The following is a 13400-nucleotide window of genomic DNA, read 5'->3' on the forward strand; positions in this document are numbered from 1 at the left end:
TACCAAATAACTTATCCAACCTATATATTCAAAAAATTATGCCTAACACAATAAGTCGAACTCTATTTAGATATTCAATCCCCAACACTATCTGCTCCTACTCATAATCCCACAATCCTTCTACAGAAAGTTTGAGAAGCTAAACATTACCTCATAGACTATGAAAATAGTTGAAGGACTGTTCTTGCTATTAAGTGCATAATTTAGGCAAAAACTAAGAAACTCCTTATTTTGTCCATTACGGTATATTTAAAAAATTATCTTTGAAAGGCTTATGTCTAATAACTATGCAACTAATAAGGTTACTATTTTATGAATTAAAATTCTGCATTGTAACCTTCATATAACCACAATTTTCATTCCAATTAATAAGGCAGTTTGGCTTCTTCAATGTTAAACATGTCTTGAGGGAAAAAAAAGAAAATATATTTAAAGTAAATGACAGACTGTTATTCGTAAAAGAAATCAAATTCACTGAAATACATTTTTGTTAAGAAGAAGAAATCAGGGGGAGGAAAATCTAGGTTGTTTCACTGGGCATAGATTTTGCCATATAATTCCTTGAGTATTTTTTCTTAAATAATTCTAGATCAAGAGCAACAAACTACAGATGTTAAGTGCTACTATCATGGTAATATTTGAAGTGTTTTATTAAGAAGATAACAGTACCAGAAACGGATTTCCAACTGGACACTGCCAACTGTTTAAATGTTCCTTGAAACTATCCCAAAAGTTTTATTATGATCCCTATGTCAGTGATAGATCAGGTACCTATTAAAAACTGAGCACTGTGCTGGGTCTCCTAATAAATTATCTCATTTAATTTTCACAATAATGCCATGGCCTTAAGGTATTAATTTTCCCTTTCAACAGATGAGAAACATACGCTAAATAACTGGTTAAATAACTGCTCAAAATCAAACATCAAGCAAATGGCCAGGCCAGAATCCAACAGACATTTTACTGATCTTAAAACTCATGCTAATTCCAATTAAACATGGTGCGTCAATGGATTTAAAGGCTCATCTCATTCTTTCCAGGGTTAGTTAGTGACTACCAAGTGCAAGACACACAACAGCTCAAGTTATCCTTTTAAAGGGGGCAATTTAGATCATGTCACTTCCTAGCTTAACCCTCTGATGGCTTCCAGACATGCTTAGAATAAATCCCCAACTTCTAGCAATGGACCGGCCCCTGAACTTGGCTCAAGCTACCCTGACCTTTGAAAATGGCAATCGTTTTCATCTCAAGGCTTTATGGTTGCTATTCCTCTGTCACTAAATCTTCCCATCATTCAGCTCTCAGCAAAAATCTCACATATTTAAAGGTGTCTTCCTTGACAATCTAATCTAAATGAGCTCCCCACCTAGTAAGTCACTCTCCAGTCTTTTTTTTTTTTTTATTGTACTTATCCCTATCTGAAATCATCTTTTTCATTTTTCTGTTTCTTTGTTTACTGTCTGTCTCCTCCCAGTTCCAATACAAATGCCTGGAGAGGAGGGACTCACCAGTCTTGCTCACTATTGATTCCTCAGCATCTATAACAGTGTCAGACCCATAGTGTGAGCTCAATAAATAAATATTTGTTAAATGGATGACTGAACTCTAGGTGCCATGGAGACACAAACATAATTAGGTACCAGCCCAACCCTCGAAAAGTGTTCAATCTGTAGGAGGACAACCATACAAATGATTCCACAAGGCAAAATGTTTTAAGTGCCGTACGTGAAATAACAAAGTAGTACATGGTTTCAAATAAGAAAAAAAATTTAAAAATTATATACCAACATAATATTAAAAACTACTTAATTTCATCACAAAAAAGAGAGGAAGATAAATTAATGGAGAGAATACATACACATACATTCTCTCTTGCACATGCTCTCTCTCTCTCTCTCACACACACTCTCTCTCTCTCTCTCACTCTCTCTCTCTCTCTCTCTCAAGTTATTCCTCAGAGCGGAAATGCTCAGTTCAGACGCGGCTTGGAAGATATAAACATCATTGAAATTCAAAAGCAGTTCTGAAAGAGAGGATGCCTCAATTGGTATGCAAGGGATGTTTCCTCCCTCTGAATACATTATGAACTTGCAGCATGCTAATATGCCATGCTATCATAAGCACCAGATGGGGCAGTAGGCAGTACATGTCCCATCAAACCTCAAGAAGATGTATTAATGTTCATGCTCTTTAAAAAAAAAAAAAATCCTTTGCCTGTGTCCCTAGACTTCCACATTTCTTAGCATTCAGTCACTTTCTCTCAAAGCACAGTCCTCCAGGGCTGCTCCTCTTCACCAGATGGTGCCAGGAATCATTTCAATCTATTTTATCACAGGAGGCAAAGGCCACAAAGCGTGTCAGACTACACTTACTGAAGGCCTACCAAGCACAAAAGAGAACAACAGAAGATACGGGAGACATCAGAAATAAATCTTCTCAAGGCATTACCAATGAAACATTTTTTAATTACATTGAATGCTTATTTATGTTGAACAGAGAAAAATAAAAGAAAATCTTTGTATATCCAAACTTCCAAGACTAACTGATATTACTGTGAAATTGAAGTCTACCTAAATATTCTACTCATTTGTTTACAAGTAACTATCAGAACAAACCAACAAACCAGAATTCAAGTCGAAAAGCACCCTCCCTTGATTCTCAGTCAACTTAGCTGTGTGGGCATCTGAATACACTGTCAGAAACCAAGGCATAATTAAGCAAATACATAATTTGTAATCTCTCAAGTATTTTTAAAAATACATCATTTAAAAAAAATCATATTTCTCTACACAAGTCCACAAAAATAAAAAGAAAAAATAAGATTAAATGAACAATATTGATTTCCATACTTTTAGGACCTAACCTGGCTTATTTATGACCAAAAAGGGGCATTATCTATAGAATATAAAAGGACACAAAAAATATAATTTACAAAAGTGGTTCTCCACTTGAATATGCTTAAGAATCCTCTGAGGGCTTGTTCAAACACACGTTACTGGGTCTACCCACAGAGTTTCTGACTCAGTAGGCTTGGGAGGGGGCAGAGAATTTGTATTTCCAACAAATTCTCTGGTGAGGCAGACACTGTTGGTCCCCTTGACCCCATGTTGAGAACGTGGCTACACCATCCTGTACCATGCTTCCAAAGTGCTTGACTGACCCTGTGAGAGTCTTTAATCTGTTTAGAAAATCGGCAACATTCTTGTATTAGGAAACTCAACGGATAAGCTAAACTGACCTTCCAAGAATTTTTATAATGCATGAATTAAGAGAAATGCTTACAAAGTATCTGCCGAATTAGCAAAGATTATTCTTTTAAGATATACTGAAACTCAAAAGTCTTACCCTATTCCTTTCAAATGATCCAATGCAAATGTTGAAAAAATGATAAAAGGGCAGAAACATTTAAAGAGAGCAGCAATTAAAATCATTCAAATTTTTAAAGAAAATATATATTATATATAGAATGAATTATTCTAGCAATCGCTCTAGAGTCTTTAAAATAAATTTTACCTGTCTATCAAATTGTTACTATATCTAGGATTATTGATATAAGAAACTATTGGCTAAATTTATCATGTAAAAGATAAAAATATTTCATTAATACTTCTCTTTGCTAAAATCTTACCCAGTATGCCTGATGGGAGACTGAAACATTATACCCATCCTCCACTAGGTGACAAGAATGAAAAATGGCCAAACTACATGAAAATGCCCAGGTGGAGGGAGAGTCCATTTCCAAAATATCACACATACTGTCAAAAGCCCTTTGTTTCTAATTTTAGTAATTATGCCAGAAAGTTTTAAGTGTTGTATGTTGCATTATACTTTCAGTAAGTATAATCAGGATAAATTACATTGAATTTTAACATGCAGCTAGCCACCAATAAAGTTGTGGGCCACAAAATATATGTATTTTCCTTAACTCTGAAAGAAAATTCTCATTCGTAAAGACCACTTACTGAAAATTTTTATAAGATTCATTTCTTAATTTTTCCCCTTGTTAATTAACATGCTTTGTGTATTATTTCTTTCTTTTGAAATCTCTGTGAGTCCCAGTCTACCTCTCATCCACTCACTTATTCATTAAGCAAATATTTGCTGATTGCATACTCTATGCCAGGCTCACAGGTAGCCTGGAATGGAATTATTAGAACTAGAAAATCAAGATCTAAACGTAAATGGCAGCTTTATCAAGGGGAGTTGATGATGTTTAAAATGTCTATTTTAAACAGTGAAGAAAAGAAGCTGTATCTTGGGATAACACAGAAGTGGAGTAAAAGGTTATACAGAATTCAGCTCTCCAGCAAAACCACCTACAAAGAGACATGAAAATCAGTAGGGGTGGGGTGGGGAAGAAGTGGGGGACAGACTCAGTGATGTAAATTGATGCCACAAATTAAAAGTGCCACTTATTAGTACCTGGAAAAAAAAAAAAAAAAAAGACAGGCTTTTCAGGCTCTCACTTAAGCATGTGTTTTATTATGTGATCACCATTCTAAGTTTGGTTATCTGGTTTCCACATTTGCAAATAACTGGGATGTGTAAAAGGGTGGCACACTGATAGAGAAGGGGTAAACCGCTGACATAAAGACGAGGCAGAAAATCCTATCAAGCATAGGCAAAACTCAGAAAATCTCATCTAACCTAGACAATGTGCATCAAGCATAACACTTGGCACTGTTTTGTGGGGGGTTAAACACTGTCCCCTATTTTTTAACTCCAGAGAGCATCGCTATCTATAAAGAGGTTTAATAACCTCTTTATACAGGTACACAGCATATCTACAATCACTATTGCCATCCTGTGAAAGTTAGCAAGGCAGAATAACTGTTTCTACTTTTAAGACAAAGAGAGTGAAACTCTGGCAGACTGTAAATGGAAGAGCACTGATTCACAATCAGGCATTGACATTCTCGATGCTCTGTGTTTTTGATAGATGGCCTCATAAAATATAATATATTAATTGCTCATAATATAAACCCAAGTCACAAAGCTAAAGATAAAATACGTTCAGCACAGGGCCAGGCGCGGCGGCTCATGCCTATAATCCCAGCACTTTGGGAGGTGGGCGGATCACGAGATCAGGAGACTGAGACCATCCTGGCCAACATGGTGAAACCCCCTCTCTACTAAAATACAACAACAACAACAAAAATTAGCCGGGCGTGGTGGCGCTTACCTTTAGCCCCAGCTACTAGGGAGGCTGAAGCAGGGGAACTGCTTGAACCCGGGAGACGGAGGTTGCAGTGAGCCAAGATTGTGCCACTGCACTCCAGCCTGGGCGACAGAGTGAGACTCCGTCTCAAAATAAATAAATAAATTAAAAAAATTAAAAAATACACTCAGCACAAACTGATCAGCTTGTGATTAGTAAGTACAACAATTTTAAACAGTGAATGAAAGTAACTATGGCTTAAAGAGATAATCTTGCTCTTGAGAAACACTACAAAATGATTCAATTCTCCAAGACGTTTTGGGAAAAAGTTTATTAACTTCACAATGACATGGTACCAAATGTTTTACACTCAGAAAATATGATCAAAATATAGATAAAGATAAAAAACCAAATGGAAACACACTCCTCTATGTAGTAAGTAGTTAAACAATGTCAACAACAGGTAACTCTTCCTTTTAAAGATGTTCTTTAGAAAGATTCCTAAATTGTACAAAATAGAAAACATTTTGAAAACCTAGTCATGCCTACGCTTACCAACTTTAGGAGGCACTTTGCGTTTGTATTAATTTATTAATTTTTTTTTGAGACAGGGTTTCACTGTGTTGCTCAGGCTGGAGTGTCATGGGGCGATCATAGCTCACTGCAAACTTGAACTTCTGGATGCAAGCGATCCTCCTGCCTCAGCCTCCAGAGCGGCTAGGACTACAAGCACGTGCCACCACGCCTGGCTTCCACTTTATGTTTAGCAAGCAAACACTGGTATATAAAGAATGCCTGGATAACTAAAAAGTTGGGTTTTGCCTCTGACTTCTATCATTTTCTATATTTTCTAAATCAACTATGTATTTGGAATATTCTAGGAAGTTAGAAGAAAATAAATATTGAATAGAAAGTTTAACAAGTGTTTTCTATAGACAAAAATATTTGTTTTTATTTCCTCTACGTATTTTGTCTGTAGGCTATACAAATATAATGCTAAAGCAAAAAGAAAGAAAGTAAATGTTAACAGGCCTTTCAAATGAAGTGTTACTGTAACTGCTAAGTATATAGGTTCAGATACAACTATAACAACTAAGAAACAATGTCCATTTCACAGGGAAAATGTCAGGATCACAGCCTTTCTTCCTTCCAGTCTTATCCTCATTAGGACATATTTAAATTTCAAATGCAGGAGTATATAAATTGTTACCTCAGGACCCTCAAATTTTACTATGTATTTTCCTCCTAATAACCTGAGAATCATTAAAGCAAACAAGTCCTGAGGAAGGTGGTGAAGTTAAATGAGGGAAAGTTCAAACGTAAAATAACGAGACTCTCAAAAGCACAGCAATTGTCTTTTTTAAAGTTAGCACCCCCATCAAAATCATCCCAGATTGTGAAAAATGCTCAGTTTACTTTGTCAAACTCTTTAAGACTCTTGTTAAAGTCATAAACACATGATAAAGACACCCTCCTACATCCCTTCTTCCTAAAAAGCATTTCACCTAGCTGATTATATAGCTCTTAAAGCTAAACTCTTCCCAGTATCATGTTCTCATAGGTACTTTTAAAATTATTTTCTTCCATGAGTGTCAAGTACTCTGTATAATGTTAATAAACCACATAAAATTAAAAGAATCCCTCTAATAAAGTGAGCCAGACTACACTTATCACTTAGCCTTTAAAAGCGAAATGTGGAAAACAAAATCAAGCCTTCTAGAGAAAGCATCCCACAATTTTAAAAATCAACTGCTTTTTTTTTTTCTTTGCAGGAGGTGGGGGATGGCAAAAAAAGATATCTGCTTTCTTAAGAATGTAGTCATCTACTGGAAACACTGTGCCTGCTTGTCTAGGAGCGCCTGGGGGCAGAGCCATGGATACCCACCAGTCTCACCACCAAAAAACGTGCTTTTTTTTTAGCTACACAATTTTTAACAATTTTGTCTGCCAAGGTGTTGAATATATTATTTGCTTTCTAATTTTCTACTAATCCAAAACACAGAAAACCATCCATCTGACCTTCCGATTAACAAAAGATAGCCAGGATGACCACATTCCAAAAGCCAAGAAAGGTGATATTTCAGTTAACCTGTGTAGCTCTGTCAGGGAGTAAATTTATGATTTCTTTTTTGTTCCTGTATCTTAATGTGCCCTATGATTTCTATTAGGCTTTTCAAAATAATAACATTAAGTCTCCTGATGCCTATTAATTCCATTGTTCTCTTTCAAGAGGAATAGTAATACACAGAGAAATAACCAGCATGCTAACCTGTTTTATCCAAGATCATTCTTGATGATGAAGGCTAATGCTTTTTCTGTTTTTATTTTTCAGCAAAAAGAACTCTACCTTCTATGCTACTATAATTCAGATTCAAACATTCCCCTTTAAATGTTCCATCTAGCCTTCATTACAAAAGATCCTGTCATCAAGCCACAACATACCCAACCCCTCTCAAAAATAAAATAAGGAAACAAAAAGAGAATTCAAAGTCCAGGGAATCCCACCTCTACCATTTAACTTTACCTATGTCCTTGGGCAAACTGCTTAATTTATCTGATCTTCAGGTTTCAAATAGATCACATGGTAACAGAAACATTTGCAAAGCTGTAGTGAAAATCAGAAAGTATATACAGTGCCTAGCCCACGGCCTGGCATATATAGGCTTTCAATAAAAGGCTGCTGTTAGTATACTATCAGAGATTTATTCCGTTCCGAGACAGCAGTTATATATTCCCTTTGAGATTAAGAGGATTTTCTGATTCCTTTGATTGGAACTCTATGGGTTGAAAAATATAATTAAGCTAGACATTCTCAGAAAGTACATTTACATTAATATTAATTAATGCAAACAGCTGTTTGAGAAAGCCAGCACGATAAACCTGTTTCTTGGTCAGGTGTGAAATCCTATTGTTCTCAAGTTATGAGTCATTTAAGTTAATGATTTATTCCTCTAGATATGGTTAGCTATCAAAGAACTGCAACTGTACACAAAGAAATAGCTTTCAAGAAATACTACACCCACTGCCACACACAGAAATTAAATCTAATAAAAACCAAAATGAATGCCCTATCCTTAGTATAAGAAGAACAAACCAAAAAATGCTGAGTTACATGAACAGAGATCCAATCTGCAGCAAGTGGAAGGAGCCAGGCAAGGCATTCCAATAGGCCTTCGTGTAGTCCATTGTGCATCCTTCCCCTATGTCCCTGACTCCTAATCCAGGTGGGTACCTACCCTCTGGGCTCCTGCATGATCTACTATGTTCAGGCCCTGTTTACTTCTCTGCTGGGAACACCAGAACTCCAAACTTTTGGAGGGCATGGAGGGACTGAATCATGGTTATCTGGTATCTGGCACATTTTGAGCAACCTACAAATGTCTACTACCCAAATTTCCTCATTACAGTAACTTTCTGTTGTCGTAGCCTTACATTTTTGGTTCTGCTTAATACTCTCTTAATTAACTATATATAGGTTCCCTAATTCCCAAACAACTATAAAATAAATTTAATAGGCACACTTTTGCCATAGGCCAAGTGATTATTGTCACAGAATTTTCTCCCAGGTAGCTCTGCAATCCTAGAGTGGGAGGGGAGAAAGCATACGATGAGAGCGATCCAGGACTGAAGATAAAAGACAACAAAGTAAGACTGACACTAATATGCTAACATGATTTAATGTACATTTGAGATTTACAAACAGCACAGTTAAGAAAATGTCCTCAAAAGATCTTCTTACTTTCATAAACTACCTGAACAAGTCCCTTAATCTCTAGGAGCCTCAGTTTCAACATCTGTAAACTGAAGGTGCTCGCAAGATAAACCTTCAAGCTCTAAAATATATATATCTGTTCCCCTGATGGCTCAGAAGGCTTTTCAGAAAATTATAATTACAGCATCTTCTTTGCAAACATCCATTAACAGTGTAGTGATAAGATAGTTAATAAACATTTCTAGGCTATATAATGTCTACTAAGCAAATGTTTACTTTAAGAAATAAAAATAAACAAGTAGTTGTCTTATGAAAGCTTAAGATGTCATAACTATCACCCCCTTCAAGAAAAAGATTAAACAATTATCATTTTCAATAGACCATTAACTGCACAGGAAGATGGCCTGTGAAAGTTTCCAAATATCATTTTACATACACAGAACTAAAAGGCCAAGTACTCTGAAATATTAACAGAAAAGAATGTAAAGAGAAGGGAGAGGGTTTCAGGGTTTGAAGGGAAGCTGGATTGCCTACATGTCTGCTACAAAAAAGTAATGCTGCATAATCTACATTTATAATTGGGTATTTACAACTTACATAGTTTTCTTCTATAGTTGGCACAAGGGTTGTTTGATACAGCAAAGAGCCTAATATAATGGCAAACCAACTTGCAAAGTAAAATAGAGTGTCAGTGAATGGACTGCTGTGAGTGTTTTTATTCTTGCATAATAGCATTTAGATGCATCTATTAAAAAAAATATCCAACTGCATTATCCAAATGTTCAGTTACTAGGGATACTAACAGTTGTCTGTCCATGGCAATTTCATTTCTGTTTTTTTACACAAATCATCGCTTGCAAGCATTGATGTTAAAAACAGAAAAATAGTCTAGTACACAGTGGCTATAAATGCCAAATCAATTTTCAGCAGATAATAAAGTCCATGTTTTACAATCAGCAATGCACTGTTTTACTACCCAAAAATGTAAGCTAATAATATATAGCTCTACTAAATGGAAAATGCAGATATGCTGTTAAAAAATGGGCCGGCTGTGAGAGGATGGATCATTTCTGCAGGGACCTTCTTAAAGCTATGTGTAAGTGTTTTGAAAATATCACATGATGTGGCCATGTGTTAAAAATTACAGCCAGTTAAGTTCTCTGCTAAGGAAAATATGTGGGCAATTTATGAAATGCACTCCAGGATGGAGATGTCTTAAGTAAAACCAGATTTTGAAAACAAACCTTTTTTTCTCTCTCTTTTGGAAACTTGAACTTAAAAAAAAGTTCCAGGCACATCTGGAGAGCAGGACCATTGAGAAAGGGTGGTCTGACCTAATACTAGCCATCTTCTAAAAGAAAAAGCACTATTTCTGGGCTACAGGGACTGTGCTCACTTATTGTCCTTTTAAGGAAATAGTCCTGAAAGCATTTTGTAGGTCAACATATGTTCTTTGATAATATTATACAAAGATTCATAAAAATATAAGTGTTTCAGAAAGCTTGGAGTCACTGCCTCCTGAAACAATATAATGCCCAAGGTCTCCCAGCCTTCTCATAAGAAAACATTTTCCTTTTCTTAAACACAAGGATCTAGTTGTTACAAAAGTGACAGGTAGTAAAATGATATTTCTTTAAAATGAGTTAAACAATTTTGAAATAATCTATTTCTTTAAAGCATCCTTAGCCTCTTTTGACTTATATAGTTCATTTTGAAACAATATGCTAGCAACATCTTTAAAAACATGTTTTTTAAAACCGAAATAGTTCTAGAACCCCTTAAACTAAGACTTTTTTACTTACCCACCCCCAAAGATTGGGATGTCTGAATAAGATCAGTTTGTGCACATCTGTTTCCAGGGATCCTCAATTTTATAAAAAAAGGCCCTAGATATGGCAATTGTTACATCATGTCTGAGACAACCAGGAATTAGTTCTGATACTTGAACTACCAAATATATATATATATGTGTGTGTGTGTGTGTATGTGTATGTTGATATATAGTCATTTAAGCAGTAGATGATATCAGAGTGCATAGAACACAACCTTTTAATCTTCTACACATAATGTCTTACTTAAAAATATAAAACCTGTCCAAGATGGCTAAAATCATCCATTAAAATGGACCTATATATATGGACTAAAATAAGCTAAAAACATATTTAGAGGTAGTCCATCCAATAGTAGAATTTAAAAACTACAGATGGGTGTCAAAAATAGCCAAGTGTCAAATCTGCTCAAGTATCGCCATTCTGGCACATGCTCATAGTCACAGCTGTTAATATACTCTATGTATCCAAGTACAAGGTTTTCTAACACAGTTGATGAGAGCAAGCGAGAGAGAGAGAGAGAGAGAGAGAGAGAGAGAGAGAAGCAGTGCCCACACTTCAGGCTATTGCTGTAGAACCAGATGTATTAACAACAACACTAAAACAAACTTATCAATGACTCTAAATCCCTAAATATAGTTCAATCCTTTTTAAATAAGGGTGCTTTGAAGCTTAGTTTAAAATGATGCAATTAGCTAGAAGTAGCAAGGGTCCTAACTAATCTCGTTCACCTATTATAATTCACAAATGGCTTCGGTTTATTATGGGGTTTTGTTTTACAAAATTAACATATAGACTTCAAAATGCTGATAAATCAGATCATTTAACATGTTTATTAACAGCATAAAAAAGATCTGAATTATGACATAAAAATCAGATAAATGTGCTCAATATTCTGGTGAAATAAAAAACACAGGCACTTTCACACTGATTCTGTATTATATACCCAGGGCACATTACATCTTTAGTTGCATGGTGCATATAAATCAAGATGAAAGCTTAAAGAGTTAAAATGACCTTTCAAAGACCTCAGTCATTGTCTTTTTGTAAATTGATTTTCCCCATAATTCAGCTACATACATTCCTAGTCTACTAATGAAAAAGTGCAATTCTGCCACAAATGCATCCTTTCTGCATATATATCAATAATGATTAGGATGGACGAGACACATCCTAAAGGGAAAAACATTCTTCAAACAACTGGCAATACCTACACACAACTGTGGTTGCAGAAAACTGGCAGATAATGTTTCAAAACACCATCTGTGAGGTGTACAAACTCTGTGACCAAGCACAGCCTCTTCTGCCTGTCCTACCCAAATAATCCACATAAATCGGCCAGCTGGAGGATCTCTATCTGCCCTGTCTTTTTTATCTGAAGATAGGAAGCTCCAAATTAGGCACAGGGCAATTTAGACAGTTCTTGAGAACAGCCGAAACAACCCTTTCCCCGGCCAGCCTTCTCCACAAGCAGAGCCTTCACTGGCAACGATCACAGAAACACTCCAGGCTCCAAAGATAATATTTTTCAGAGGAAACTGACATGCACTAAATTTCCAGGACAAGAGCTTCACTAATTCAGCAGGCTTTTTATTTTAATTAACTGATTTCAATTATTTGTCTGATGACATCTAAGGGCTGTGATTTAGGACACGACTGAAATTCCTTGTAGTTCCAAAGCTTCCTTCACTTTCTCTGACATAAACAGCTTTTTAAAGAGATCTTATTCCAGGATTCCGCCATAATCTGAAAACTCTCTCCACAGATGAAATTTCCAGGACACCAAGTACAGATGATAGTCACAAAATTCTGAACAGAAACAATACTTCTTACTTGAGCTAAAACCCTCAAGTAAATTACTCCGACAAACATCCGTGGCTGTACGACCCCCTCAACCTTTAAAATACATCTCCCAAATTTTAAAAGCAAGGACTCCACACCCTGTACCCCTCCATGTATCAAGATCTTTGTGGTTCTCTTTATGCTACCTTCCAATCACACCTCTGTCACCCCCAGCCTCTTCCTGCCCACATCAGATACAACACACTGTGGGGCAGAAGGTATTTTCCATGCATAATAGAAAGTAAGCTTTCTTCATTGGAAAAACAGAGAGAACACAGAACAGGGCTAACTCACCAGGCATCCTTGAATCCAGCGTACCACACAGAAAGTGGCTGTCTCCTAAAAGCAAGCGCGTTCCGGGCTCATGCCTCCTGTTCTGGAATGAGTGGCAGCAGAGAGGAGGGCCATCAGAGGGGCTGGGGCGGCATCGCCGGAGGCAGGGTGCTGGGCGCGTGCGCCTGCCAGGCAGAGACAGATGGAGAGCTGACACTCCGGATTGCACTTGGAGCAGAAATGTGGAGGATGACAGGAGCACATGTGGCCTTGAACCCAGCCCTGTCTCTTTAGGCAGAACAATGACAGGGATGTGTGTGCAAAGTATCACAACCCCTACCCTCCCCTTAGCACTCCACCTCTCTCTGCAAGTTTCAGAGCACCAAAAAGCAAAAAGTGAAATTCAGAATGATAAGCTAAATGCCGAATAATTTATTCGCCACCACCCCCATCCCGTTCAAGGTTAACCCTTATTTTGCCAAAAGATAGAAATGTAGACCTGGCCCCCTACCACCCCTCACAATAAAAGGCTTCCCTTCATCTTCTCATTTTCATAGCCATAATTGGGAACTGTATTAAAAAAAAA

General features: G+C 36.6%; 1 protein-coding gene across 8 annotated transcripts in view; it reads right to left on the reverse strand.

Annotated features, from left to right (window-relative positions):
- RUNX1T1 (RUNX1 partner transcriptional co-repressor 1) overlaps positions 1-13400 on the reverse strand; it is a 143013-nt gene that overhangs the window by 89720 nt on the left and 39893 nt on the right. The window contains exon 1 of one of the 8 annotated variants that reach the window (XM_054656873.1): positions 12836-12999. The exons of the other annotated variants lie outside the window; for them this stretch is intronic. Coding sequence (XP_054512848.1) covers positions 12836-12842 — 7 coding nt within the window. The 5' untranslated portion in view covers positions 12843-12999. Of the gene's footprint in view, positions 1-12835; positions 13000-13400 lie in introns of those variants that run through there. 8 annotated transcript variants of the gene reach the window in all.

This window comes from Pan troglodytes, chromosome 7, assembly GCF_028858775.2.
Source record: "Pan troglodytes isolate AG18354 chromosome 7, NHGRI_mPanTro3-v2.0_pri, whole genome shotgun sequence".
Classification (NCBI taxonomy): domain Eukaryota; kingdom Metazoa; phylum Chordata; class Mammalia; order Primates; family Hominidae; genus Pan; species Pan troglodytes.